General features: G+C 42.4%; 2 protein-coding genes, 1 long non-coding RNA gene and 10 other non-coding genes across 19 annotated transcripts in view; 2 read left to right on the forward strand and 11 right to left on the reverse strand.

The window, feature by feature from the left end:
• The window catches only part of DARS2 (aspartyl-tRNA synthetase 2, mitochondrial), a 41665-nt gene extending 25947 nt beyond the window's left edge, over positions 1–15718 (forward strand). Inside the window, exons 12-17 of the mRNA XM_015123799.3 lie at positions 2669–2731; positions 7348–7500; positions 10619–10837; positions 11061–11171; positions 13947–14022; positions 14797–15718. Of these exons, the coding sequence (XP_014979285.3) occupies positions 2669–2731; positions 7348–7500; positions 10619–10837; positions 11061–11171; positions 13947–14022; positions 14797–14984 (810 nt within the window). The 3' untranslated portion in view covers positions 14985–15718. The remainder of the gene's footprint in view (positions 1–2668; positions 2732–7347; positions 7501–10618; positions 10838–11060; positions 11172–13946; positions 14023–14796) is intronic.
• Positions 676–27396, reverse strand: LOC106994756 (uncharacterized). Of its 6 annotated transcripts, XR_013416484.1 has the most exons (14): positions 27231–27392; positions 26261–27151; positions 25315–25367; positions 25085–25120; positions 24857–24896; positions 24506–24535; positions 24179–24216; positions 23591–23617; positions 23348–23401; positions 22787–22816; positions 22598–22620; positions 22370–22418; positions 10416–10484; positions 676–2132 (listed from the first exon to the last, which is right to left on the reverse strand). It is a non-coding gene; the product is annotated as an uncharacterized LOC106994756 (long non-coding RNA). The 6 variants fall into 6 exon arrangements; XR_001441424.3 differs by lacking the exons at positions 676–2132; positions 10416–10484 and adding an exon at positions 22014–22189 and having other exon boundaries at positions 27231–27396; XR_001441425.3 differs by lacking the exons at positions 676–2132; positions 10416–10484 and adding an exon at positions 22014–22193.
• Positions 22259–22335, reverse strand: LOC114675036 (small nucleolar RNA SNORD81). The gene has a single exon (XR_003726128.1). It is a non-coding gene; the product is annotated as a small nucleolar RNA SNORD81 (small nucleolar RNA).
• On the reverse strand, positions 22483–22559 carry LOC114675081 (small nucleolar RNA SNORD47). Its single transcript, XR_003726181.1, has one exon. It is a non-coding gene; the product is annotated as a small nucleolar RNA SNORD47 (small nucleolar RNA).
• LOC114675087 (small nucleolar RNA snR60/Z15/Z230/Z193/J17) lies at positions 22939–23020 on the reverse strand. Its single transcript, XR_003726188.1, has one exon. It is a non-coding gene; the product is annotated as a small nucleolar RNA snR60/Z15/Z230/Z193/J17 (small nucleolar RNA).
• On the reverse strand, positions 23470–23552 carry LOC114675042 (small nucleolar RNA SNORD79). Its single transcript, XR_003726130.1, has one exon. It is a non-coding gene; the product is annotated as a small nucleolar RNA SNORD79 (small nucleolar RNA).
• LOC114675137 (small nucleolar RNA SNORD78) lies at positions 23971–24036 on the reverse strand. The gene has a single exon (XR_003726236.1). It is a non-coding gene; the product is annotated as a small nucleolar RNA SNORD78 (small nucleolar RNA).
• LOC114675086 (small nucleolar RNA SNORD44) lies at positions 24291–24351 on the reverse strand. The gene has a single exon (XR_003726187.1). It is a non-coding gene; the product is annotated as a small nucleolar RNA SNORD44 (small nucleolar RNA).
• On the reverse strand, positions 24630–24697 carry LOC114675136 (small nucleolar RNA SNORD77). Its single transcript, XR_003726234.2, has one exon. It is a non-coding gene; the product is annotated as a small nucleolar RNA SNORD77 (small nucleolar RNA).
• On the reverse strand, positions 24960–25041 carry LOC114675031 (small nucleolar RNA SNORD24). The gene has a single exon (XR_003726123.1). It is a non-coding gene; the product is annotated as a small nucleolar RNA SNORD24 (small nucleolar RNA).
• Positions 25204–25263, reverse strand: LOC114675215 (small nucleolar RNA SNORD75). Its single transcript, XR_003726310.1, has one exon. It is a non-coding gene; the product is annotated as a small nucleolar RNA SNORD75 (small nucleolar RNA).
• LOC114675084 (small nucleolar RNA SNORD74) lies at positions 25969–26048 on the reverse strand. The gene has a single exon (XR_003726185.1). It is a non-coding gene; the product is annotated as a small nucleolar RNA SNORD74 (small nucleolar RNA).
• The window catches only part of ZBTB37 (zinc finger and BTB domain containing 37), a 34533-nt gene continuing 33293 nt past the window's right edge, over positions 26679–27918 (forward strand). For both annotated transcript variants that reach the window (XM_078000253.1, XM_028850557.2), the window contains exon 1: positions 26679–27419. The gene's annotated coding sequence lies outside the window, so the exon portion shown is untranslated. The remainder of the gene's footprint in view (positions 27420–27918) is intronic.

Consider the following 27918-nt stretch of genomic DNA (forward strand, 5'->3'; position numbering starts at 1 on the left):
ACAGGCACATGCCACCACGCCTGGCTAAGTTTTCTTTGTATTTTTAGTAGAGATGGAGTTTCACCATGTTAGCCAGGACGGTCTCGAACTCCTGACCTGAGGTAATCCACCCGCCTCAGACTCCCAAAGTGCTGGGATTACAGGTGTAAGCCACCATGCCTGGCCTCTCATTACTTTTTATTTACTTCACATATCCAGTAAAATGTAATTTATTGTCATGCTGGGCACGGTGGCCCACGCCTGTAATCCCAGCACTTTGGGAGGCCAAGGCAAAACCCTGTCTCTACTAAAAATAAAAAAATTAGCTGGGCATTGTGGTGGGTGCCTGTAATCTCAGCTACCTGGGAGGCTGAGGCAGTAGAATCACTTGAGCCCAGTAGGCAGAGGTTGCAGTGAGCACGAGATCACACCACTGCACTCCAGCCTGGGTGACAGAGCAAGACTCTGTCTCAAAAAAAAAAAAAAAAAAGAAATATGTTCAGGTAAGCTCAGTATGATATTTTGCCTATTATTATGTATACCATTTCAAGTTTGTTCTTTCTCAAGTACATATAAGAACTGCAGGAGTGTGGATCATGTTTTCATCTTTTTATACCTCCCATACCTAGTTAAATGCCGCATGAATATAGTTAATGATGCATGGCTTATGGTAGAAATAAGACGATTAAAATATGATTTCACAAATCACATGGTTTATTGCCATACAAAGAAAATATTTTCTTAGGTTCACAATACTTAAAAGAGAGAAAATAAGAGCCAGGCGCAGTGGCTCACGCCTGTAATCCTAGCACTTTGGGAAGCCGAGACAGGTGGATCACGAGGTCAGGAGATCAAGAGCAGCCTGGCCAATACTATGGAACCCCCCTCTGTACTAAAAATATAAAAACAGCCAGGTGTGGTGGCGGGCACCTGTAGTCCCAGCTACTCGGGATGCTGAGGCAGGAGAATCACTTGACCCCTGGAGGCAGAGGTTGCAGTGATCCGAGATCACGCCACTGCACTCCAGCCTGGCGACAGAGTGAGACTCCGTCTCAAAAAAAAAAAAAAGAGAATAACATGAACAATCCTCACAGGGAAAACAGTAGCTGAGGGGCATTAATCACATAGTGAGTGAGTTCCAAAATTATTAAAGTCCACTTGCTCTATTAGGATGGAAGTAGTCCTCTGGGGAAAGTAAAGTCTAATTAAAGTTTGAGGTGTACTCTTACATGAGCAGTTCTTGGGAGAAGCTGGTTTGACCACCACAGTATAGACTACACCTAAGGTCCCTCGATGCTAGAGGGCAGTGCCAGTGTGGGTGGGCGAGGCTTCAGAGATTACCTCCAAGGCTAACGGTGTCACCCATCTCTTGGCTGTAGAAGCAGTTGACAGAGTATATCCCATCACAGCATGTGCTATCAAAGTGTCTGTGGAACTCTTAAGTTTATATGTATTTTTGAAGTCCAGTAGTTGAGGTCAGTAATTCACACATGGGTATTATGATAAGGTTTGAGGTAACATTCCTGGGGGGAAGAGGGAGTTGACTCCAAGTTCTCACATAGGGGATCTGATAAGACATCATGCTCTCGAAGGGAGGGGGAATACACCCCAAAACATCAAACTGTGTAAGTGTTTGGATCGCTTCCAAGTTATGTAACATGATAACCATAATGTCTCATTTGAAAGACATTGAGATAATTTCAAAAAAGATAGAATTTTAAGAAACCTCAAATAATCAAATTCTGAATCCTTTTATTGATCTGAAAGTTTTCTTTCACAATTCAGTTGTAGACATTCATGTTGAACATTTATCCTGCATATTAGATATAAAGGGTCTTCTGTGGAATACATTCACAGCTATTTGCAATAAGAGCTGCATGCCCAGGGCAGTGGCTCACACCTGTAATCCCAGCACTTTGGGAGGCCAAGGCGGGCAGATCACATGACGTCAGGAGTTCAAGACCAGCCTGGTCAACATGGTGAAACCCCATCTCTACTAAAAATACAAAAATTAGCTGGGCGTGGTGGTGGGCACCTGTAATCCCAGCTACTTGGGAGGCTGAGGCAGAAGAATCACTTGAACCTGGGAGGTGAAGTTTTCGGTGAGCTGAGATCACGCCACTGTACTCCAGCCTGGGTGACAGAGCTAGACTCTATCACAAAAAAAAAAAAAAAAAGTTGCATAACTGGAAAAAATAAGCACTGTAACAAGCTTTAAAAATGTGTCATTTGGTAGCAGAAATTGATTTTTTTTTTTTTTTTTTTTTTGAGGCAGAATCTCACTTTGTTACCCAGGCTGGAGTGCAGTGGCACAGTCTCGGCTCACTGCAGCCTCTGCCTTCTGCATTCAAGTGATTCTCCTGCCTCAACCTCCCGAGTAGCTGGGATTACAGGCATCTGCCACCACACCCAACTAATTTTGGTATTTTTAGTAGAGATGGGGTTTCACCATGTTGGTCAGGCTGGTTTTGAACTCCCAACTTTCAAGCAATCCACCCATCTTGGCCTCCCAAAGTGCTGGGATTACAGGCATGAGCCACCGTGCCCAGCCCAGACACTGAATTTTTATTAAATCTTACTATTGTAATAGGAAGACACAAAATATATTTGTTTGTCATTTGATCGCATAACCATGTTTATGAAGCTAAGTGTCATAATGACAAGTTTACTTTGATTTTTCTTTCATCAGAAATACTTAAAAAGGAAAGACATTGAATCCATCAGAAAATTTGCAGCTGACCATTTTAATCAGGTAAGGAGTTAATTAGAGCGGTTTTTTTCCTCATAGAGATTCAATATTTTTAACTATTGTTAACTAAACTATCATTATCATTAGTTTTGAGCATCTTGTTATTTCAGATCATTCTTCTGCCTTTATTTATTTTTTATTTTATTTATATATTTATTTTGGAGATGTGGTCTTATTCTGTTGCCCAGGCTGGAGTGCAGTGGTGCCATAATAGCTCACTGCTGCCTTGATTTCTTAGGCTCAAGCAATGCTCCTGCCTCTCTCTCAAGCAGCTAGGACTACAGGCTCAGGCCACCATGCTGCCCTGTTGCACCCCTAGTACCAGCTACTTAGGAGGCTGAGGTGGGAGAATCACCTGAGCCTGGTGTTTGAGGCTACAGTGAGCTAAGATTGTGCCACTGCACTCTAACCTGGGCATCAGAGCAAGATTCCATCTTGGAAAAAAAAAATTGGCCAGGCGCAGTGGCTCATGCCTGTAATCCCAGCACTTTGGGAGGCCGAAGCAGACAGACCAGAAGGTCAGGAGATCGAGACCATCCTGGCTAACACGGTGAAACCCCATCTCTACCAAAAATACAAAACAATTAGCCAGGCATGGTGGCAGGGGCCTATAGTCCCAGCTACTTAGGAGGCTGAGGCAGGAGAATGGCGTGAACCCGGGAGGCAGAGTTTACAGTGAGCTGAGATTGGGCCACTGCACTCCAGCCTGGGCAACAGAGCAAGACTCTGTCTCAAAAAAAAAAAAAAAAAAAAAAGCAAAAAATTAGCCAGGTGTGGTGGTGCACACTTGTAATCCCAGCTACTTTGAGAAGCTGATGCAGGAAATCGCTTGAACACAGGAGGTGGAGGTTGCAGTGAGCTGAGGTCACACCACTGTACTCCAGCCTGGGCCACAGTCTCTAAATAAATAAATTAAATATTAGCTGGGCATAGTAGCACATGTCTGTCTGTAGTCCCAGCTACTTGGGAGACTGAGGCAGGAGACTCACAAGCCCAGGAGTTCAAGGTTGCAGTGAGCTATGATCATGCCACTGCATTCTAGCCTGGGTGACAGAGTAAGACCCTGTCTCTTAAAAAAAAAAAAAGAAAGAAAGGATCCGGCCATGCATGGGAGCACATACCTGTAATCCCAGCACTTTGGGAGCCCAAAGTGGGAGTATCACTGGAGCCCAGAAGTCTGAGACCAGCCTGGGCAACATAGTGAGACCTCGTCTCTACAAAAAACAGAAAAAAAATTAGCTGGGCGTGGTGGCACACACCTATCATCCCAACTACTTGAGAGGCTGAGGTGGGAGGATTTGAGCCCATCACTTGAGCCCAGGAGACGGAGGCTGCAGTAAGCTGTGTTCATTCCACTGCACTCCAGCCTGGGTGACACAGTGAGACCCTGTCTCAAAAAAAAAGGAAAGAATCTTAGGTATGATAACAGGAATAAAATGAAACCATATGGGAGTAATTAAATAAAGTATGATATAATCAAAGGAATTAATATTAAAGTTCCTTTTTAAAATCTTGTTTTCTAAGACTTAATAGAGGAAAAATGCTCTTATAATGATATGTAAGAAAAGGAGGCTATAGAATTATATTTATACTGATTATAACCATGTAAAAACATTGTATTTGTATATTGAAAATGGACTACCTACCTCTACCACCATTTCCCAAGCCTCATACTTCAAGCACAAAGAACAATAAGTAGATTTTTATATAAGAAAAAAAGATTGGGATAGTGGTTTCCAAAATGGGTTGAGACAAAATCAGAAAAGTCAGGGCAATATAACAAGCTTTATAAAGCTTCATAAAGTTAAACAAATTTAAAGAACTATCCTTTATCTCTCTGTTGGTGATGGGGGGAGTGGGGGGATGAAATATGCCGTTTCTTTATAAAATTAAAAATTGGCAACCCTTTATCTTCCAATTTTTATTTTATTAGTGTATAAAATCTGCATCTAAGAACCATAGGACCAGGAAATAAGCCTGAAGGTTAACTTTGGCAGCCTTCAGTTGATGGGACTATTATTACATTTTCTTCTTTCATTGTTCTCTTTCTTCTTTTTCCTTCCTAATTCCCTGAACTTTTATGTAAGAAATGGGTACTACTACCACTATTTTTATTAATGTTTTAACTTGATTTGGCTTCTGATTGCTTTTAGAAGATCTTACGTGTTTTTAGCAACATATGGCATAGACATGGTTCAAAAAATAAAGAAGCATTAATGATGAAATGCAATAATCATTTGCTCTAGCCTGCCACATCCATCCTAGTATTCTGCCAGAGTATCTCTGTTTTTGGAAATATCTCTACATACTTTCTTCTTTTTACTTAATTCATTTAAACCTTGTTAACTTCCTGTGATGAGAGATAAGGCTCACATAAACAGACTTCACCTAGTTACTCTGTACCTTCTGCTCAGCTGTCTTTCTGAACCTTTTCTTCATTCTTTTGAGTTGAAGTAACTCATCCTGGATCCCAGGTTTTCCTCTTTCTTTGTTGTGTTGGAGTATGTAGTCAAGTAACTTCCTAAGAAAGCATGTGAGAGATCAGCTTACTGAGTTCTTACAAAATGTCTTTATGTTTAAAACCTCACACTTGATTAATAATAATTTGGCTTAGTACAAAATTTTGAATTGACAGCCATATCATCTTAGAAGAGTGCTGTCCAATAAAACTTTCTGTAATGATGGAAACATTTTATGTCTGCATTGTTCAGTATAGTCGTTGCTAGCCAATGTAGCTAGTGAGCACTTGAAATAGGATAGTACAACTAAAGGGCTGAACTTTTTACTTTATTTCATTTTAATTAATTTAAATGTACATAGCCACAGTGCATCACTAGACAGCACAGCTTTAGAACATTTAAGGCATTGCTTTACTCTCTTCTCCCGTGTATTGCTACTGATGAGAAGTCTGATGCTCTGATGCTTGTGTGAATTTACTCCATTATAGCAGACCTGATTTTTTCTCTTTGGAAGATTTTGCCTTCTGATTCTTTATGTTCTGAAATTTCAGAGTTCATTTGCCTTTTGATCATTTTTCATTCAATGTGTTATACACTTGAAGAGCCCTTTCAGTATGAAGGTTTATGTCTTTTTATGTGTAGAAAATTCTTTTATTATGTGTAGAAAATTCTTTTATTATCTAACTATTTTGACCTCATCATTTTTTCTAGCCTCTTTTTGGAATTTCTACTAGTTGTATGTTGAACCAATTTAACCTCTTTTCTTTGGCATGTCATGTTTCACCATTTTCTTTGTCTTGTTCTATTTTCCTGGAGATTTCTTCAACTCTTCTGTTGAATTTTTTTTTTCCCCCCCAGGAGCTTTTTTCACTGCATCTTATTCTGGTTTTATTCATAAAATATCTTTTTGAGTACCTTTGAGGATTCAAGTTCTCTTTTGGTCCCTAACTTATGTTTTCTCTGGGACTAATTTTTTGGGTTTATCTTGGTCTTTTTTTTTTTTTTTTTTAATGCTGCAGAGTTTCTTCAATGTGCAGTGATTGTTGGTTATCTGTACATATTCAAGAATGGGGCATTTTAAAAGCTGGTTGGGGCCATGTGCAGTGACTCACGCCTGTAATCCCAGCACTTTGGGAGGCCAAGGCAGGCAGATCGCTTGAAGTCAGGAGTTTGAGACCAGCCTAGCCAACATAGTGAAACCCCGTCTCTACTAAAAATGCAAAAATTAGCCGCGCATGGTGGCACACATCTGTAATCCCAGCAACTAGGGAGGCTGAGGCAGGAGAATTGCTTGAACCTGGGAGGCAGACTGCAGTGAGCCAAGATCAGGCCACTGCGCTCCAGCATGGGTGACAGAGCGAGACTCCATCTCAAAAAGAATAAAAAGCTGGTTGGAAGCGCGAGATCCTTACAGAGACTTTGTAAATGGTTAGGTTTAGTTTAGCATGAGCAGCAAGGCCGCTGTCTGTTATCCTAGGCACTCAAGGCTTAAGAGTCCTGAGCCTCTCCAGAATTCTGCAGGGTAAAATCAGTTCCTTCTTGTGCTGAGGCCACCTCCATTGTTCTTTATGCGAGACCTTCCTGCACCTTGCTTCTTTAATCATTCCTACTCAGTTCACTTGCAATCTGCCAAAAATTCGCAGAAATCCATCATGTGCTATTACTCTCCATTCTTCATCCCCCCATTTTTTCATTATGTTGAAATGACTTTTTTTTTTTTTTTGAGTCTCACTCTGTCACCCAGGCTGGAGTGCAATGGCCCAATCTCAGCTCACTGCAGCCTCTACCTTCCAGGCTCAAGTGATTCTCATGCCTCAGCCTCCTGAGTAGATAAGATTACAGACGCATACAACTGGCACAGCTAATTTTTGTATTTTTAGTAGAGACAGGGTTTCACCATGTTGGCCAAGCTGGTGTTGAACTCCTGGCCTCAAGTGATCCACCCACCTCAGCCTCCCAAAGTGCTGAGATTGCAGGCATCAGCCACTGTGCACTTTATAAAATTCCCTTAGTATCATTTTGAATGGGTTCAGGGAGATAATCTCTTTTAAATTCTCTTCTATTGGGAACCAGAAATCTTTGTACTATAAGAAGATAAATTAATCCTACTGTTTAAAGAAAAAAAAAACAAACACAAATATGTCTTTTTCTTTTACACAGGAAATCTTACCTGTATTCCTTAACGCCAATAGAAACTGGAATTCTCCAGTTGCTAGCTTCATAATGGAATCGCAAAGATTGGAATTAATAAGACTAATGGACACCCAAGAGGAAGATGTGGTCCTACTAACTGCTGGAGAGCACAATAAAGCAGTAAGAAAAATTACTTCCAACCATCAGTGCTGTTGATGCTGAACAATGCCTTACTCTCCTATGTATATAGTATATGTTTGAACTATAGACTGTTAATTCATAAAATGAAGCTGCTCTGCATAAATCTTTTTTTTTTTTTTTTTTTTTTTTTTTAAGACACAGAGGTTTGCTCTGTTGTCCAGGCTGGAGTGCAGTGGTGGGATCTTGGCTTACCGCAACCTCCATCTCCCGGGTTCTAGAGATTCTCCTGCTTCAGCCTCCTGAGTAGCTGGGATTACAGGCGCACACTGCCACACCTAATTTTTTGTATTTTGGTAGAGACGGGGTTTCACTGTGTTGCCCAGACTGGTCTCGAACTCCTCAGCTTAGGCAATCCACCCGCCTTAGCCTCCCAAAGTGCTAGGATTACAGGCGTGAGCCACCGCGCCCAGCCTGCATAAATCTTATAGTACTTTATAATGAGCTGTATAAAAACTAAGGGTTGGCTGGGCATGGTGGCTCACATCTATGATCCCAGCACTTTGGGAGACTGAGGTGGGCTGATCACCTGAAGTCAGGAGGTCGAGACCAGCCTGGTCAACGTGGTGAAACCTCATCTCTACTAAAAATACAAAAATTAGCCAGGAATGGTGGTGGGCTAATTTTTGTATTTTGTAGTCCCAGCTACTCGGGAGACTGAGGCAGGAGAATGACCTGAACCTGGGAGGCGGAGGTTGCAGTGAGCTGAGATCGTGCCACTGCACTCCAGCCTGGCCGACAGAGCCAGACTCTGTCTCAAAAAAAAAAAAAAAACTAAGGATTTTTTTCATTAGCTGCCAGCCTCCATTGGCATTACTTTATTAAATAGATTAGACCTGACTCTAATTAGAAAAGCCACTTAGATTAAGGGGTAGTGAAATTAGTCATATAATCATGAAAAGATATTTTCAGAGTCAAGATTTCACAAATGAAGAAAATTAGGAGTCTCAAACTTTTATACATAATACATTCCTAAATTGTGGAAGGACAGATCAGACCACTGGAGAGCTGGTGGGCTGGCAGACACCCCGGACCAACTTGGTCAAAGTGGGCCCCTTTTTCCTCAAGAACAGCAGCTGTAGGTGGTGAGTGCTATCATGTACTGGCTGAGTCATGAGTCTTCAGGGGATATGGAAGACTGAATTAGCTTTAGGAATCTTTGTAAAATATAGAAAAGTATAGCACAAAGTCAAACGTGAATATTAAAAAAGTACTGTAAAGATCAAGCATGATATAAATTTATTTTTTCACTTTAGTATATAGTTTTTTCCAAATGATAGTGTGTCTAACTAGTACTTCATCAAGTTCTTTCTTCTAATCTATATTTTCATTTATCATTGTTTCTTGCAAAGAAAAAGTTTCAGAGTTCATCTTCAAAGCTAAATGTAATCCCCGTCTCCCCTTCCCCTACAATAGTAAAATGAAGAAAGCTATTTATTTCCAAATTTTATTATGAATGCATTTCTTTTTTTTTTTTTTTTTTTTTTTTTTTTTGAGACGGAGTCTCGCTCTGTCGCCCAGGCTGGAGTGCAGTGGCCGGATCTCAGCTCACTGCAAGCTCCACCTCCCGGGTTTGCGCCGTTCTCCTGCCTCAGCCTCTCGAGTAGCTGGGACTACAGGCGCCCGCCACTTCGCCCGGCTAGTTTTTTTTTTGTATTTTTTTTTAGTAGAGACGGGGTTTCACCGCGTTAGCCAGGATGGTCACGATCTCTTGACCTCGTGATCCGCCCATCTCGGCCTCCCAAAGTGCTGGGATTACAGGCTTGAGCCACCGCGCCCGGCCATGAATGCATTTCTTAAAAAAGAACATGAGATTTTGTTCTAAACTGATTTGATTATTAAACATTCTCTTGGTATGAACTAAACAAGCTGGTGTTTCATTCTCAGGAAGTTATAGGTCTGATTCCTACAAGGCCCTCCTTGAAAGAGAGCTAGAAACCAGACTTTTGAGGAATAACATTAACATTCTGAAAATGTCACAATGAGGGTCCCTTATGTAGACATAAATGTAAGATAGAATGGGCTGCAAGATAACACCCTATCATGTCTCTAGGCATATGTCACTGTTCTAACCAGCTGTCCTTTCTCAGGGAAGTCCTGCACCACATAGGTAGCACTTATTAAGCACTTAGTATTTGCCAAGCCCTGTTCTAAGCACTTTGTATATATTAACTCATTTAATCCTCATGCCAACCCTATGAAAGAAGTTCTGATACTGTTGCTATTTTAAAAATAAGAAAAGTAAAGCACAGAGCTTAAAATTTTGCTCACAGTCACATAGCTAGGAAGTGGAGGAGTCGGATTTCTAACCCATGAATACAGTGGCACAATCTAGGCTCACTGCAACCTCCGCCTCCTCCCAGGTTCAAGCGATTTTCCTGCCTCAGCCTCCCGAGTAGCTGGCATTACAGGTGCACGCCACCACGCCTGGCTAATTTTTGTATTTTTAGTAGAGACGGGGTTTCACCATGTTGATCAGGCTGATCTCGAACTCCTGACCTTGTGATCCGCCCACCTCGGCCTCCCAAAGTGCTGGGACTACAGGTGTCAGCCACTGCACCCAGCCACACTCTTAAATGGACCTCTAATCCGCATTACCTGTAGTGATAGCCAGCCTTCACTGAACATTAACAGTGTGCCAGACACTTACCAACTCCTTCAAGAGAAGTGAGGAATAATCAGAATGACTACCACTCACATACTTTGTCAGGTCCTGCACCTTATGTACATTATCTCACTTAAGCTTCACAGCAGTCATTTGGAGTTGATATTTTTATCCCCATTTTACAATGAAAAAGGGTACAGAGAAGTTCGTAATCAGCCACACTGAGATTCAGACCCAGGTCTACAAAGTGCTGTTCCCTGTGCTCTTAATCACCGAGTTATTCGGTACTCACCCAATTAGTTGCGTCTGATGATTGTTCTCAACCTTGTTGCAATCAGACTCATCCTCAGATCATTGTGTCCTGAGAGGCAAAGGGCATCCTGTTAATTGGCTAATCCTTTCCTAGAGAATGGCCTGGCTTCAGAATCCAGGCTGTGTCTTTTCCTGCCTGCTCTGTAAAGAAGTTAACTCAATGTTTATGTCTTCTGTTTGCAGTGCTCTTTGTTGGGAAAATTACGACTGGAATGTGCTGACCTTCTAGAAACAAGAGGAATGGTGCTCCGTGACCCCACTCTGTTCTCTTTTCTTTGGGTGGTAGATTTCCCACTCTTCCTCCCCAAGGAGGAAAATCCCAGAGAGCTGGAATCGGCCCACCACCCATTTACTGCTCCCCACCCCAGTGACATACACCTCCTGTACACTGAGCCCAAAAAGGTATATCTATACTTCCAAATTAAAAGGAAATGTGTATATAAAGGCAAAGATCTTCAGTCTTCAAGGTCTGATGAAAGATAGGACCTAGTTTTGGAAGCCCCAGAAGAAATTGTGGAGTTGAGTTAGTAGTTAATACATTGTCTTTAAGAATCTACAGGGTCTTTAACCTGTACAACAAAAAACCAGACATTTTCTCTAACATCGGTCTCTGTGAATCTTCTAGGCCCGTAGCCAACACTATGACTTGGTTTTAAATGGCAATGAAATAGGAGGTGGTTCGATTCGAATTCACAATGCAGAGCTACAGCGTTATATCCTGGCAACTTTACTAAAGGTAACAAACATCATCTGCTGTCCTGGGCTTCTTTTTTTACCAGAATATTTTTCAGTTTTGAGTTGTTGTTGTTGTTTGCTTGTTTGTTTTTGTTTTTGAGATATTCTGTCACCCAGGCAGGTGTCCACTGGTGCATTCATAGCTCACTGCAATCTCAATCTCCTGCGCTTAAGCCATCCTCCCACCTCAGCCTCCCAAGTAGCTGTGACTACAGGCACATGCCACCATGCCTGGCTGATTTTTTTAATTTTTTGAAGAGATAAGTTTTCCCTATGTTGCTCACACTGCTCTCAAACTCCTGCCCTCAAGCAGTCCTCCTAGCTCGGCCTCCCAAAGTGCTGGGATTATAGGCATGAACCACTGCATCTGACTTAAATCGGCCTATTTTATTAAACATTTGTTATGAATGGAGGATTCACAAGATACAAAAAGCATCAGCTCTCTCTACCGTAAATGTAGGACTTGGAAAAGTAAATAATATTAAAAGTAAATAATAATATTAAATGCTTAAATAGTATCTGGCACATAGCACTATTAAACAGCACTATTTAAGTACTAATTAATAGTGCATATTAAATACCCTTATTATAATAGAACACATAAATATCTTTCTTCTGCCCACTCTAAAGATGAGATTTACTGAGGCAACTTACTTAACTTGCCAAAGCAACAGTACAAAAGTAAGCAGAGTCAGGATTTGAATCCAGGCGGGGTGGCTCTTAAGCCCATGTTCCTAACCACTACCCTGCTTTAAAAAAACCATGCAGCTTAAAAAAAAAAAAAATCAAATCAAATGAAAACCATGCAGTCTGAAGTAACTAAAAATGTTGATAATGTTAGAGAAAGAGACGTTTGAAAAGATTTTATATCACTTAATTAGATACTACTTTAGCTATATTTAAGGCAGGGATATATTTTAGTGATAATGGAGTAATCAGGATTTTTAAAAGAAAAAGAGGAGTCTGTACAGGGGAAGACCTAAGAATTTGAAGTTTGTTGGTGATGCTGTAGAAGGCTTGGGTAGGTTTCAGAAAGGGAAAGGTCTGAGAGAGTCTGGTCCTGAAAGATCATTTTGTGGGATTAACTGACAAGTGTGAGGTAGGATAGAACTTCACATGTAAGAGCAGGATTGGGGAACTCAGACCATGAGATGACTCCTTTAGCTTTAAGCCTTCAGTGTCCTTAAAGTTGATGTGCATTGTGAAATCCGTTACTTTTTTTTTTTTTTTTTGAGACAGAGTCTTGCTCTGTCACCCAGGCTGGAGTGCAGTGGCACAATCTTGGCTCACTGCAACCTCCGCCTCCTGGGTTCAAGCGATTCTTCTGCTTCAGCCTCCTGAGTAGCTAAGATTACAGGTGCGCACTACCGTGCCCGGCTATTTTGTATTTTTAGTAGAGACGGGGTTTCACTATGTTGGCCAGGCTGGTCTCGAACTCCTGACCTCAAGAGATCCACCCGCCTTGACCTCCCAAAGTGCTGGGATTACAGGTGTGAGCCACCTCACCCAGCCGAAATCTGTTAACTTTTCTCCTGCCAAGTCAAAGCCTCCGATCACCCGTTGGGTTTTGTGTGTTTGTTTGTTTTTAAAAAGATGGAGTCTCACTCTGTCACCCAGGCTAGAGTGCAATGGCATGATCATAACTCAGTGCAGCCTCAAACTCCTGGGATCAAGCGTTCCTCCTGCCCAGCCCAGCTTCCAGTCAGCAGTTTTCAGCCTATCTTTTTCATTCCTCTCATTGTCAAACTTTTCAAGAGTCAGTAAGATTACTTTTTTGAGACAGTCTCACTTTGTCACCCAGACTGGAGTGCAGTGGCGTGATCTTGATTCACTGCAACCTCCGCCTCCCAGGTTCAAGTGATTCTCTTGCCTTAGCCTCCCGAGTGGCTGGGACTACAAGCACGCACCATCATGCCCAGCTTTTTTTTTTTTTTTTTTTTTTTTTGGTATTTTTAGTAGAGACAGAGTTTTGCATGTTGGCCAGGCTAGTCTTGAACCCCCAATCTCAGGTGATCTGCCTGCATCGGCCTCCCAAAGTGCTGAGATTGCAGGTGTGAGCCACTGCACCTGGCCTAGAATACATTACTTCTGTTGCTTCCCTAAACAGTGGTTCTCAACCCTGCTGTACCTTACAATCAAATCACCTGGAAAGCATTAAAAAAAACCACTGGTGCCTTGGCTACACATCAGACCAACTGAATAAAAAAGTTCTAAGCATGAGGCTTTGGCCTCTGTTTGAAGCTTCCCACTTGATCCTGATTTGTAGCCTGGTTGGAGAACCATTTCCTAACACACTTTCAACATTTCTACACATACTGCCCCACAAAAGTTACTCACAAAATCACCAAATCCAGTGTCCTGTTCTTGGCCCTTAAGCTCTCCTTCCTCCCAGCAGCATTTGACAATGTTGCCCACTTAGTAATGCTCTCTTCCCTTGGTCTCTGTGACAGGAGAGTTTCCTGCTTTTCATCTCCATGTCCTCGTTTGGTCTCACTCTGTTCGCATTGTGAATACAGTAAAAGCTGCATTTACTGAACACCAGGCATTTTTGTACATGTTATAATCATCTATGACTTGTCTTTTTCCCTTGCTAACCTGTAAATCACTTAAGGTAATTTTTTTCTTTACACTTTTCCAGTAAGTTTTTATTACTGGTTAAGTCAGGTTTAGGTGATTTAAAACTCAACTTTGTTTCCCCTTTATCATCTAAGCCTACATGGTGGCACTTAGTGGACCTTCAAAATATATTTACACTGAATTATCTTCTGACTTTCAGGAGGATGTGAAAATGCTCTCCCATCTGCTCCAGGCTTTAGATTATGGGGCACCCCCTCATGGAGGAATTGCCTTAGGTAAACAACTTTTCCTCTTATAAGCTAAACTGAATTCCATTGCACTGTCTCAAATTCAGGTTCTCAGTTTGTGTTGGTAGAGGTGGAGGGATGAGTCCAAGAGTTCTATGAGAATGTAAGTTTCTGTTGAAATTTCAGTAATATATTTTTAAAATATATCTTAACAGTTATAAAGATATAATTTAAGTGATAATTTGCATTTGAAAGATCATTAATAGCTTAAAACTGCAGATCTTAAGTCAATATTGTTCAAATCCCATGGCCTCACAGACGCACTCATTCGAGTCTGGAAAGCACTGCTCCGTAATGTTCAGCTTGTATGAAAACAGGAATATGCCAGTGTCCTTCTGATTGCCACGGTTACTCACTTTGCTTGTTTTGTCAAAGCAAGGAAGAGTAAGAAATTCTAGAAAGCTCACCTAGATTGTAGGCCCCAACAATAGGGACTTCCTTCTGTGTTTATGGAGTTCCCTGCCAAGCACCAAATATATTGTTGAATCTGTTTTAGGGCCCTTAGTAAGCCTTTGCTAGGAACGCTAATCGCTGTGACAATCCAAGTAGCATGTGAACATTAGTCCTGAATACTTTTCCAGAATGAGATAGAAAAGAACCTCTCAAACAAACAAAAGGTCTCTAAAAAGGTAGGGAACTATGGTTGACTACAGTTTGTTAAATATTCTTATTTAAAAGTTCTCTACAACTTTTACAGAAAACTAAGTTGTTTCCAACATTAGATTACATTTCTCATCTGTTATCTTTGTATTTTACTTACAGGGTTAGACAGACTGATATGCCTTGTCACTGGATCTCCAAGCATCAGAGATGTCATAGCCTTCCCAAAGTCCTTTCGGGGACATGACCTCATGAGTAATGCCCCAGATTCTATCCCTTCTGAGGAACTGAAGCCCTATCATATCCGAGTCTCCTGGCCAACAGACTCCAAAGCAGAAAGAGCTCATTGAGTCATGCATACCATCCAAAAAGTTGAGCTTTTAGGTTTTGTATACCACGCAGGAAGTTGAGCTTTTAGGTTTTGTCCTCTTTGCTTCCCCAAGGCTAAAATCAGATCTAGAGTTCTGCCACAGGTCTGACAATCAAGTCTTTAGATGGAAGGAATCCAGGCAACATTCTTCACCACAATGAAGAAACAGAAGATACTCAATTTTGACTCGATCTCATGCATCATTCGGATTTTTTTTTGGTTAGGACTTTTTTTTGAAGTTCCTTTTTACTTAGGTGTGAAAGATGGTTCTTTGTTGGAATAATATAGTGGTTTAGTGTTTTCAAATCATGTTTTTCATACCCAGATAGTAGATTATTCACTTACGACAGAGGTAATCAGATCATGTGTGAAATGTGGGAAAATGCTTGCCCCTGTAAACTAGTGAGTTGATAGTTTGCTTCATAATCCTCATCAAGAGAATCATATAAATTAAGCTTTATAATGACATTTCAACCATCAACATAATGTAATGAGTAGCATATTTTATAATAATGCAGAAAACATCACTGAAATGAGAGTCACAAATTTTTTTTCAGCCTGAGCAAGTTACATAAACCTCTCTTAGCCTCTCTTCCTGCTAATGTGTAAAATACATACTTGCCCTGGCTACCTCACAGGGCTTTTATTGCTGGAATCAGAGGAGATAACATATATGGAAGATAAGTGAATAAAAGTACTCTGAAAAACTATAAAGCATTCCAGAAATGTGAGATGATCTTATCCATCCATAAATAGGTAGATATATCTCTATATATTTAGTTTCAGATTAAACAAAACTGACATCAATAGTAAAAGTCATTTTACTTACCAATTTTCTGTTTACATTTTTAGTTTTAAAGATATTATTGGCCGGGAGTGGTGGCTCAAACCTGTAATCCCAGCACTTTGGGAGACCGAGGTGGGTGGATCACTTGAGGTCAGGAGTTCAACACCAGCCTGGCCAACATAGTGAAACCCTGTCTCTACTAAAAACACAAAAATTAGCAGGGCATGGTGGCGCATGCCTGTAATCCCAGCTACTCGGGAGGCTGAGGCGTGAGGTTTGTTTGAACCTGGGAGATGGAGGTTGCAATGAGCCAAGATGGTGCCATTGCACTCCAGCCTGGGTGACAGAGCAAGACTCCATCTCAAAAAAAAAGATAACAAAGATATTATTAATCACTGAACACTATTTTATCTCAATTATAAGTAATTGAAAATTCTAATCCACCTTAGATTAACCTCAAATGTGCAAAAAAGTGAACACCAAAACTCATTGTGATTTTAAGTTCTAATCATACACGTAAAAGTTTTAATAATAATTATAAAATGAGGCTGAGTGCAGTGGCTCATGCCTGTAATCCCAGCACTTTGGGAGACTGAGGCGCATGGATCACAAGGTCAAGAGATCGAGACTATCCTGGCCAACATGGTGAAACCCATCTCTACTAAAAATACAAAAATTAGCCAGGCATGGTGGCGCATGCCTGTAGTCCCAGCTACTCAGGAGGCTGAGGCAAGAGACTCATTTGAACCCAGGAGGCAGAGGTTGCAGTGAGCCGAGGTCACGCCACTGCACTCCAGGCTGGCGACAGAATAAGACTCCATTTCAAAAAAATATATAAAATGAGAACAAGGTCTTGATCAGTGATTTTGAAATTGTTTTCTTCTACTCAGTCTTCACTTCTGCCTTGAAATTCTTTTGATTTATAACTTTTTTCTTTTTTTTTGAGACGGAGTCTCACTCTGTTGCCCAGGTTAGAGTGCAGTGGCGCCATCTTGGCTCACTGCAACCTCCGCCTCCTGGGTTCAAGTGATTCTCCTGCCTCAGCCTATTTAATTAATTAATTATTGATTTAATGATTTTAAAAAGTTTAATTCATTTTAAAATAACCCATTACATGTTAACACAAATAGCAAGTTTTTACTTTATTTTGAGACAGAGTCTCACTCTGTTCCCCAGGCTGGAGTGTGGTGTTGCGATCTCGGCTCACTTCAACCTCCACCTCCCAGGTTCAGTCAGTTTTCCTGCCTCAGCCTCCTGAGTAGTTGGGACCACAGGTGGCCACCACCACGCCTGGCTAATTTTTGTATTTTTAGTAGAGATGGGGTTTTGCCATGTTGGCCAGGCTGGTCTCAAGCTCCTGGCCTCAGGTGATCTGCCTGCCTCAGCCTCCCAAAGTGCTGGGATTACAAAGGCGTGAGCCACCATACTCAGCCATGTTTTTGTTTTAAAAATAAGTATTTTCAAAAAAAAAAAAAAAAAAAAGAAGAGTAATGTTGTTTTGTATTTCTGCAAATATTTTTTTTCTGGCTTAATAGAAGACACGAGATTCTGATATCTGCTTCTGTATCCCATCTGTTATACGCTGTTTTGGTTGAAGTATATGAAGAAAATCTCGCCCCACTCAAATATAAAGTTGGAAAAGGGAGGAGTATTTTAATAGCTTTCTCTGATAATTATGGATATTCTCTTTGATACCACACCAAAATATGACAAGTAGTAGAGTTCCTTAAAGGTTAGTTGCAATGTGGATTCTGAAATCATATTGATGAGCTTTTCTAAAGCCCATTGGTGTACCTTATATTTAAATATAATTTTTACCTATGTGTGATATTTGTAACACCAGTCCAGTCATTGATCATTTGGAAAATAATTGGTTCACTGAGTTATGCAAATCTTCCAAATGTTGACACATTTGGATATACAATGTCTAAAATAAAATACCATTAATTAATATTATCATCAATCTCATTACAAAAATCTTTTAAGTCTGAGGAAGCTATAAGGGCACAGAGGTGTATACAAGCCTTCCAAAATTTTAAGTTTCATTTGGAAGCTTGAGTTTTATCATTGGCAACAAATACCATCAGTTTTTTCCAAGCTTACTTGTTCTTTTTTGAGCAAGTCTCTGCCAAAATTACCCCTAAAATATGAGTAATTTGTCAGATTTTTTTCAACTAAAAATGTTCTGTGAAAAAAGCAGCTAGTTCACCTTGTATCTCAAACAATTGTAACTACTTTTTCTAGGGGAAAAAATATCTAGAAATCCATACTTTGTGGCAGACGTGCTTCATGCATACTTCCCATTTTGTCACACAGCATATCAAAATAACATGTACTCATGGTCTACTAACAACTAGAATTCCAAAACTGCTAAACAACTGCTGAATAAGGTAATCCAATTTTTAAATATTTTATTTTATTTGAGACAACATCTCACCCTGTCACTCAGGCTGGAGTCCAGTGGTGTGAACACAGCTCACTGCAGCCTCAACCTCATGGGCTCAAGCGATCGTCTCACCTCAGTCTCATGAGTGGCTGGGACTACAGGCATGCACCATCATGCCCGGCTCACTTTTTTTTTTTTTTTTTTTTTAATTGTAGAGACAGAGCTTCATTATGTTGCCCAGGCTGGTCTTGAACTCCTGGACTCAAGCAATCCCCCCCGCCTTGGTTTCCCAAAGCGCTGGGATTACAGACGTTAGCCACTACATACAACTTAAATCCTTTAATATGCCTGTCAAAGTTTTCTGATTCAGAAAATCACACTTATATATAAAAGGGAGAACAAGAGTCTGGATGTGGTGGCTCACGCCTGTAATCCCAGCACTTTGGGAGGCTAGGTGGGCAGATCACAAGGTCAGGAGTTCGAGACCAGCCTGGCCAACATGGTGAAACCCCCTCTCCGCTAAAAATACAAAAATAACCAGGCATGGTGGCGCATGCCTGTAATCCCCAGCTACTCGGGAGGCTGAGGCAGGAGAATCACTTGAACCTGGGTGGCGAAGGTTGCAGTGAGCCAAGATTGTGCCACTACATTTCAGCCTGGGCAACAAGAGCGAAACTCCATCTCAAAAAAAAAAAAAAGAGGGAACAAAAATAGAACTTGGCTGGACGCAATGGCTCATACCTGTAACCCCAGCACTTTGGGATGGTGGGGTGGTTGGATCACTTGAGGCCAGGAGTTCAAGACGAGCCTGGCTGACGTGGTGAAACCCCATCTCTACTAAAAATACAAAAAAAAAAAAAAAAAAAAAAAAGCTAGGTGTGGTGGCACATACCTGTCATCCCAGCTACTCAGGTAGCTGAGGCACGAGAATCACTTGAGCCTAGGAGGCCCAGGCTGGAGTGAGGTGGCACAATCTTGGTTCACTGCAACCTCCACCTCCAGGGTTCAGAGTAGCTGGGACTACAGGCCCACACCACCACACCCGGCTAATTTTCGTTTTTTTCCAGTAGAGACTGGGTTTTGCCATGTTGGCCAGGCTGGTATCGAAGCCTGAGCCATCACACCTGGTGAAAAGATACTTTGAAATGTAACATCGTTTTTCACTTCTAAATCAAGGTATTTTACCAATTTCAGTCTTTGGTACCTCCCCAAAAACTGATCTACCACATTTGCAGTTTCATTCATCTTTTTCAACATTAAGGAATAAACTTGAAGCGCTTACATTCTTGTGGGGGAAATAAGAAAAAAACACAGATAATGGTGGTCGCATGAAGAGTAAAGGGTAACCATTTGCGGTAGGTGGTGCTAGTTTTTTGTTTTATTTTGAGACAGTCTTGCTCTGTCACCTAGGCTGGAGCAGTGGCATGATCTCAGCTCACCGCAACCTCCACCTCCCAGGTTCAAGCGATTCTCCTGCCTCAGCCTCCCGAGTAGCTGGGATCACAGGTGCACACCACCACACCTGGCTAATTTTTGTATTTTTAGTAGAGATGGGGCTTTCACCATGTTGGTCAGGCTGGTCTCAAACTCCTCACCATGTGATCCACCCGCCTCGGCCTCCCAAAGTGCTGGGATTATAGGCATAAGCCACCACGCCCAGCCTTTTTCTTTTCTTTTTTGAGACGGAGTCTCACCCTGTCACCCAGGCTGGAGTGCAGTGACACGATCTCGGGTCACTGCAACCTCAGCCTCCGGAGTAGCTGGGATTACAGGAGGCCACCACTACACCCGGCTAGATTTTTTGTAATTTTTTTTAGTAGAGATGGGGTTTCACCATGTTGGCCAGGTTGGTCCTGAAATCCTGACCTCAGGTGATCCGCTCACCTCAGCACCCAGCCAGGTGTTAGTTTTTTTACAACCTGTGTGAAACATTTGGGTGGGCCCCAGGAAATGAAAGAATGTTTATTTGGGGAAGGGGGAGGCCTTTTTTCTTAGACAAAATTTACATGTATTCCCCATCTACAAAAATTATATGCATTTAGTGCATAAGCTGACATTTCAATGAGATTGTGAAATGACCACAATGGGGAGAGTCCTGAAGAAAATATCAAGTATAAAAAGCCAGAAGAGGCCAGGCACACTGGCTCAGGCCTGCAATCCCAGCACTTTGGGAGGACGGGGTTTCGTCTCTACTAAAAATACCAAAATGAGCCTGTTGCAATGGCAGAGGCTGAGGAGAATCGCTTGAACCCAAGGAGGTGGAGGTTGCAGTGAGCAGTGGTTGAGATCACGCCATTGCACTCCAGCCTGGACAACAGGGATTCAGTCTCAAAAAAAAAGGAATTCAGAGGGTAAGTGGAAACAAGTTTTATTATCATTAATGGGACTAAAGCGCTTTAGTCCAGAAACTCAGATTTGTAAAACCATTACTGCTAACATCATTATAACCACAGCTGTACTGACACTCAAAAATCCACCCACCTTGGAATTTTGGCCCCTTGGTCCTACATTTCCCTGAGGCAGATTGCTTTAAACACCAGTTGTGCCCCTTATACCCACTTTTGGCATCCCTAAACACTTGCTTGCCAAAAACCTATCACCATGGCTATGGATTGTAGATTTTCCCAATTCCATTAATTCCTACCACTAGTTGGGCATTTCTATAGCTTATTTTCCCAGCCTCAGACTCACCATGACTTTCTCAAAAGTAGCTCCATCAATACTTTAAGCTGAAAACCAATTAGCACAGAGGCCTATGAAACGTGACAATTTGCTCATATGGGGAATTAGGAAATACTGCACTTTAACGCATAAGACACCTTGTGAAATACCCATATGAAGGGGTGGCCTGCCCCTCCACACCCGTGGGCGTTTCTCAATAGGTGGAACAAGAGACTTGAGAAGAGAGGCACAGAGACAAAGTATAAAGAAAAATGGGCCTAGGGGACCAGCGCTCAGCATATGGAGGACCCGCGGGGACCCCTCAGTATTTATTGATCATTATCTTTACCATCTCAGAGAGCGGGAAGTGGCAGGACAATAGGGTCATAGTAGGGAGATCAGCAAGACGTATGAATAAAGATCTGTGTCATGAGTAAGGAAAAGTGCTGTGCTTTGATGTGCATATATACAAACACCTCCATAAACATTTTCAGTGCATAAAGAGCAGCATTGCTGCTAGCACGTCCCACCTCAACATACGATTGGGTTTTACATTCCATTGCCCAGGGACGGGCAGGAGACAGAGGCCTGCCTTCCTTTCACTAATCCTCCTCAGCACAGGCACAGACCCTTTATGGGTGTTGGGCTGGGGGATGATCAGGTCTTTCCCTTCCTAACGAGGCCATATTTCAGACTATCACATGGGGAGAAACCTTGGACAATACCTAGCTTGCCTAGGCAGAGGTCCCTGCAGTCTTCTGCAGTGTTTGTGTCCCTGGGTACTTGAGATTAGAGTATGGCGATGACTGTAGCAAGCATACTGCCTTCAGGCACTTGTTTCACAAAGCACATACTGCACAGCCCCAAATCCATTAAACCTTGAGTTGACACAGCAAGTCTCCGCAAGGACAGGGTTGGGGGTACGGTTACAGATTAACAGCATCTCAAGGCAGAAGAATTTTTCTTAGAACAAAACAAAATGGAGTCTCTGTCCACTTCTTTCTACATAGACACAGTAACAGTCTGATCTCTTTTCCCCACACCCATAAAATTTTAACTGGCTGCAGTGTTAAATGCCATGGAGTTATAATAGCCTTTGAATGTGATTTATGCTTACAACGAATGAACAGATGAAAAGCACTGTGCTTTTTAAAGTAAATACTATACACTCCAAATGGATTGCAAAAATTTATTAAAATTGGAGACACTGTTTTAATCTTCTTGTGCCATGAGACTCCATCAGGCTGTCTACAAAGACCATTGGGAGGCTGAGGATCACTTGAGCCCAGAAGTCTGAGGCTGTAGTAAGCTTCAAAGGGCCACTGCACTCCAGCTTGGATGAGGCAAGACCCTGTCTCAAAAAATAAGACAGACTTTTAGCCACATTTCCAGACTTCAATTAAAATGCTACATGGGAATGCAGAATATCAGATCTTTTATTGTCATCAGGTAATCAGTGAGAGAGTTCAAGCTGGACTGAGATCATCATGTATTCTGCAATTATAATAGTCCCAATATTTCCAATCCTCACCTTTCAAGCGGTAAAGCTACATGCTTGCTTGCTGTGGTCATTAAAAACCCTGAAAGCAAAGACAACATATTAATCACGGCAAAAAACAAACGTGTGATGCTTGTTAGTAGAGTAACCTCAGAATCAAAATGGAACGGTTTTATAGTGATATCATTATATTTCATTTGGCAGAATCATTACATCATTGGTTACATTGAAAATTATCACATGTACCAAAAGCTGACTCACCTAGTTTAGGATAACAGGTCTGCCTGTTTGAAGATGAAAAATAATCCCATTTAAAATTTCCCTACTCAATTTCCTTTTCAGTCACATTTCAACTTTCAAACAGCTAATCACTCCCATCTACAGATTAAGGTGTATATGCCACTAAAACCTTTTGCCACCTTAAAAATTTCCTTAAAAGTTTAAACTAACCTGCATTTCTTCAAGCATGAATTCTGAGTCCTGAAATTAAGGGACAATACACAGTAAGACAACTTGCATACAATTAAGGGTAACCCAAAATCTCCAAACACTGTAGAATGACTATATTCCCCTTTTCAGGGCATAAACTAGAATGTTACAGCCAGATACATCAGATAGGAGCGAAAGACTTAATATTGCTCATCAGCGTTAGTCTGCTGAACTATGTTATCATCATTGTATCGGCTTTACAACACTTTAAAAACCAGACTTGAGGTGGGACCCGGTGGCTCACGCCTGTAATCCCAGCACTTTGGGAGGTCAATGCGCACAGATCACTTGAGGTCAAGAGTTGGAGACCAGCCTGAACAACATGGCGGTACAAAAATTAGCCAGGCGTGGTGGCACATGGCTGTAATCCCAGCTACTCAGGAGGATGAGGCAGGAGAATCCCTAGAACCCGGGAGGCAGAGGTTGCAGTGAGCTGATAGTGCCACTGCACTCCATTCCCGGCAAGAGCTAGACTCTGGCCTCAATTAAAAAAAAAACAACAACAACTTGGGACTGCTGTACCTTTGCTTCTTTAAAACTTGCTCCACACGGTGTAGTCAAGTCGACTCTCCATACCTGCAGAAATTTAATCTCCTTTACCAACAGGTAGAAGTAATAGGTGGATTTCTAAAAGATTTCCCAACTACTGTTTCAGTTTAAGATTAATCTCCATTTTCTTTCAGAGAGATTCCCATCTGCTTTAATTTTAAAATCATCACTAACAGTAGCTCACTCAATAAACATGTTAACATCAATAAAACATACCTTTAAAAGGTCTCCAAACATCGGCACCTGAAAAAGTTTCACACCATTTCCTACACTGAATATCATTTACTTTTCAAAGTAAACAATATTCAAATATTTACTTTCAAATATCTTATCTAATGCTTTTAAATAACTGCTTTAATACAGTACTTTCATACTGCCTACTTTTCAAAATTTTCTAACAAAACAACTCTGTGTAACAGTCATCAATTAGTAAGACCACATTTCAGAAACAAACAAGCTAGAGGAACTATCTTCATGTCCTTACCCAAGCAAGCCATCCACAGATAAAAATGTTACCGGGAGGTGGAATACAAATGAGGCCTTCTATTAAAATGCTAAACATCATTAAACTCTTTTCAAAGTTGTCTGTCACAGGGTTCTTCAGTGTTACCTTCTGTCTACACGCTCATTTCAGGTCAGACATTTGATCAACATCATTACACAAACCCCGTTCCAAACATGCTCAAGGAAAATACACACTGTTCCAAACATGTTCAAGGAAAACAGTCAGTATTCATCAGCCAAGCCTTAAACCATTAGCTCAGCAGTAAGCATATCACTATCAGCATTTTCATTAATACTTACCAGAAAAATAAAGCTGGTCCAGACAAGTTGCACTCCACCTAAAAATTAAGAGTGGTCTTAGAATAGCCACAGATGAGTTTCCCCCCACCTGCCAAAACTAACAAATGCCTTTAATCAGTTAGAGCTAATTAAGACCTTCATGTTCAGTCAGTATTTGCTTATCATCATCTAGGCTGCATTTACAAACTTTCTTATTAATCATTAACAGGACAAGAACCCGCCATTTATTTAATGCATTTAGCACTGGTAGGAGGTAACTCTAAAAAGCCATTTGTGCCGTAGGCAGTTTGCCCAGTTACCTGTTTACTTGGATATAATTTTACTTACCATTTCAACTTCTAATTTTCTGTCTAATGCCTGTAATTTTAATACAAAATTGTCAGTAAAGAATATTTTAATGGTAGATTGGTGGTACACTGCTTAACTAGTAACAGCAAACCGCAACCACCCCAGACACATCAGACACACAGTACATTTCTTCATGATTCAATCTGCTGAACTATGCAACCATCATAGTATCTGGTTTCACGTTTTCCTCAGTATTAAATTTAGTATCAATATGAGAGCAAAACTCTCATTTGAAAAGTGGGGAGAAAAACACTAATATATATAAAATCATTCATTTGGCTATTTTCTAATCCCTCAAAAAGTGAGAAGTACAATATAGAGGTTTCTCACCTGTATGCCAATGGCTTGAGTTAGGCTTGCTCTTTAGGACCTGGGAAGAAACTTCATGTGAACTTAGGTGTACTCTCTATGTTCCCCAAATCACCATTTTGGGTGCCTCAGTTAAGATAATGGTGGTTAAGCTCCTCATCATTCTAGCAGTCAAGAGTAGCAAATAAACTGTCATCATTGTGGCACATCCAGTGACTTTAAATCTTTTTGAAGGAATTTTCAACTTACTTCAGTAGCTATTGTCATCCCTCCTTTGGGACACAACTAGAAAACAAAAAGATGCAAGCAGAACAGTGAGAATGAACCTTACTGCAGTCACGCTAAATATCAATGCTGTTAAATATTAAAGCCTCAGAATAGAATTTCAGAAATCCCTTCTGTCCACTACTCTTAAAGCATCACAGGCTAAAACCATCTCTTAGATTTCATTCTCCCACCGTACTTTCCCCGATTCTTACCTGTCCATAAGGTGCTATCGAGAGCCACATTGCATCTACACCCAGCACCATACCTAAAGAGATCGGGTACAGATTTTCATTCATTGTTCCACGCTTCTTTATGTCGTTTTTAAATCAATGATGCAGGTAACATATCATTATCTAGCGACAGGTATAGAATACACTTAATGTTACAAAGGAGCACTGCCCCCGCAGTTAAGAACCACTAACGGCCAGGCGCAGTGGCTCACGCCTAGTAATTCCAGCACTTTGGGAGACCACGGCTGGTGGATCACTCCAAGTCAGGAGTTCAAGACCAGTCTGGCCAACATGATGAGACCTACTAGAAATATAAAAGCCTAGCCTGGGGGCGCGCGCCTGTAGTCCCAGTTACTTGGGAGGCTGGGGCAGAACTACTTGAACTAGGACGCCGAGGTTGCTATGAACCGAGATGGCGCCACTGCATTCCCGCCTGGGTGACAGAATGAGGCTCGGTCTCAAAAAAAAAAAAAAAAAAAGGAAAAAGAAACACTAATGGAAATATTGGTGGCAGCGCGGAATGCAGGCACTTAGAGAAGCACGTGGACTCCCACCGCCAGCCTTTCCTGAGGGCGGGCGGCTGATGGAGGCTCGGGTCACGGCCCTTAACAATAGCTTACTAGGGTGACTCGGCATGTGCCACCATCAGAGCGGTTGGCATTCATCATTACTCTCAGATGTCCCTACCAACACAGGCTTCATCACAGGCAGGGCACTAGAGCCGAGGCTTCTCCGCAGTTCTACCCGAACAACATAGTCGCAGCTTAGGTCACGGATGCACCAAACGTGCAATCCCCCACCATCCTCAACTTGTACGCCCTGCAAAGGCGCACGACTGGCTTAGAAGGCCCAGTCAGTTCAGGGTGACCTTAGTTGACAAAGGATGGAGGGCCCCAAAACCCGCAACATTCGCAAAGATAAAACATACCTCACAACAGTCGGCTCCCACCTCGAAAAGACAATATGGTGCCTGGGCTCCCGCATATAAGAGTTCTTGTGATGACGTCACGACGCACGCTCCCGGCGGCGTCCGCTTCGGCTCCTCCCCCTAACCCCCCTCAATCTTTCCCTCCTCCAGCACCACCTTCTTCCCGCCCCCTAAACCCGCCCCTTTTCCCCGCCCTTCCTCGCCATTTTGGGCGGAGACATGACGCCCACGTGACGCCGTGCTCCCGTCCTCCTCCCGACTGAGGAGGAAGAGCAGAGAGGGGAGGGGGCGCGAGGCAAGGAAAGCTCTGGGGGTGGGGGAAGGGGGGCGGTGTAAGGCTGAGTGATTTCCTTCCGGCACGTCGCCCGCTCCGTGGGAGGGGGTGGGGGGTTTCACTTCCGGGACGGTGTTCCGGCCCATTCCGGCCCATTTCCACCCCCGGAGGTAGGTGCTGCTCCTTGACTGGACTCGGGCCCCACACCCCAGTGCCACTTCCCTGCACCGGGGTCACCTCGCCCGCCCTCCGCCGCAGCGCGCTCCTGGGGCGCTCAGCTACTTTCCTTCATCCCGCCTCCAGGCACCGGGCGACCTTCCACCCCCTTGGCCCCCGGCCGGGCTGATTTGCCGGACCCGCCCCCTCGCGGGGCCCCTCCCTCAGGACCCCGGGATGGGTGGCCCCCTCCCCCACCGCAGACGGGACACACCCAGATACGCACACCCACCTCGCGGCGGCTCCCCGCCCGCCGCCGCCTGGAGCCGGTCCCCGGGCGCCGCCCCCTTCTTAGTTCTCACCTGAGCGCTGGCTCCCCCGCCCGACGTCTTGTCCCCCTCTTCTCCAAAGTTCCTCAGTGACATTTTACCCTTTAGTTAGTTCCCCTCTCCTCATGCTTCCTAACGCAGAAGAAAACTGCTCAAGTGCTGGAGTGGCCAACCCCATGCCGTTCCCAATTCTCCCTCTTACAGCTCTCACCCCTCCAGTGCCGACGGTAGCGAAAGACTTTACTCCAGGGGCTTCCTCACTGGGGAATTGCCGGAAAGAGCAAACAAAAAAGGCGCTGGTGTAGGCTCCAAAATAAACACATCTGAATTCATGATGGCATCGACAGAGGCTCTTATTGGATTAAAAGTTTCAAAACAAACAATAACGCTTTGGAAAAAGGTCAGATTGGCTAAAGTTGATTGTTGAAAACAGTGTATACACTTCCCTATTTAATAAGTGTGTTGTTAATGCGGGGCAGTACTGTGAACTTGGCAGAATAAGTTCCTGAAGTTTCAGGTGTGGTGTAACTATGTAATATATAGATAAGTGGATGCACATTGGGCTCAAGTAAATGTCTTCCTGTTCGGATTTATACAAACTACTTTCAGTAGTTGAAACTGTACTTTCAGCTCTCTTGTATACAGCTTCAGGTTTAGTGTTTCAACCATTCTTAAAAAATAATGGAAAAATGTTGGGCATACTTGGTAAATGCTGTATTTTTTCATCGGATCTGGAGAACTAAGTTTCAAGATGGAAGTATCACCACCACCTTGAAATTGCCAACTTCGATTTTGGCATATACCCAGCTTTGCTAATTTTGACAACTGAACTTCACATTCTCTGCATCGTGGTTGAATCCTGGCACAACTGTGGGATTTTTTCTAACCTAGAGTTTGCC

Source organism: Macaca mulatta, chromosome 1 (genome assembly GCF_049350105.2).
Source record: "Macaca mulatta isolate MMU2019108-1 chromosome 1, T2T-MMU8v2.0, whole genome shotgun sequence".
Classification (NCBI taxonomy): Eukaryota; Metazoa; Chordata; class Mammalia; order Primates; family Cercopithecidae; genus Macaca; species Macaca mulatta.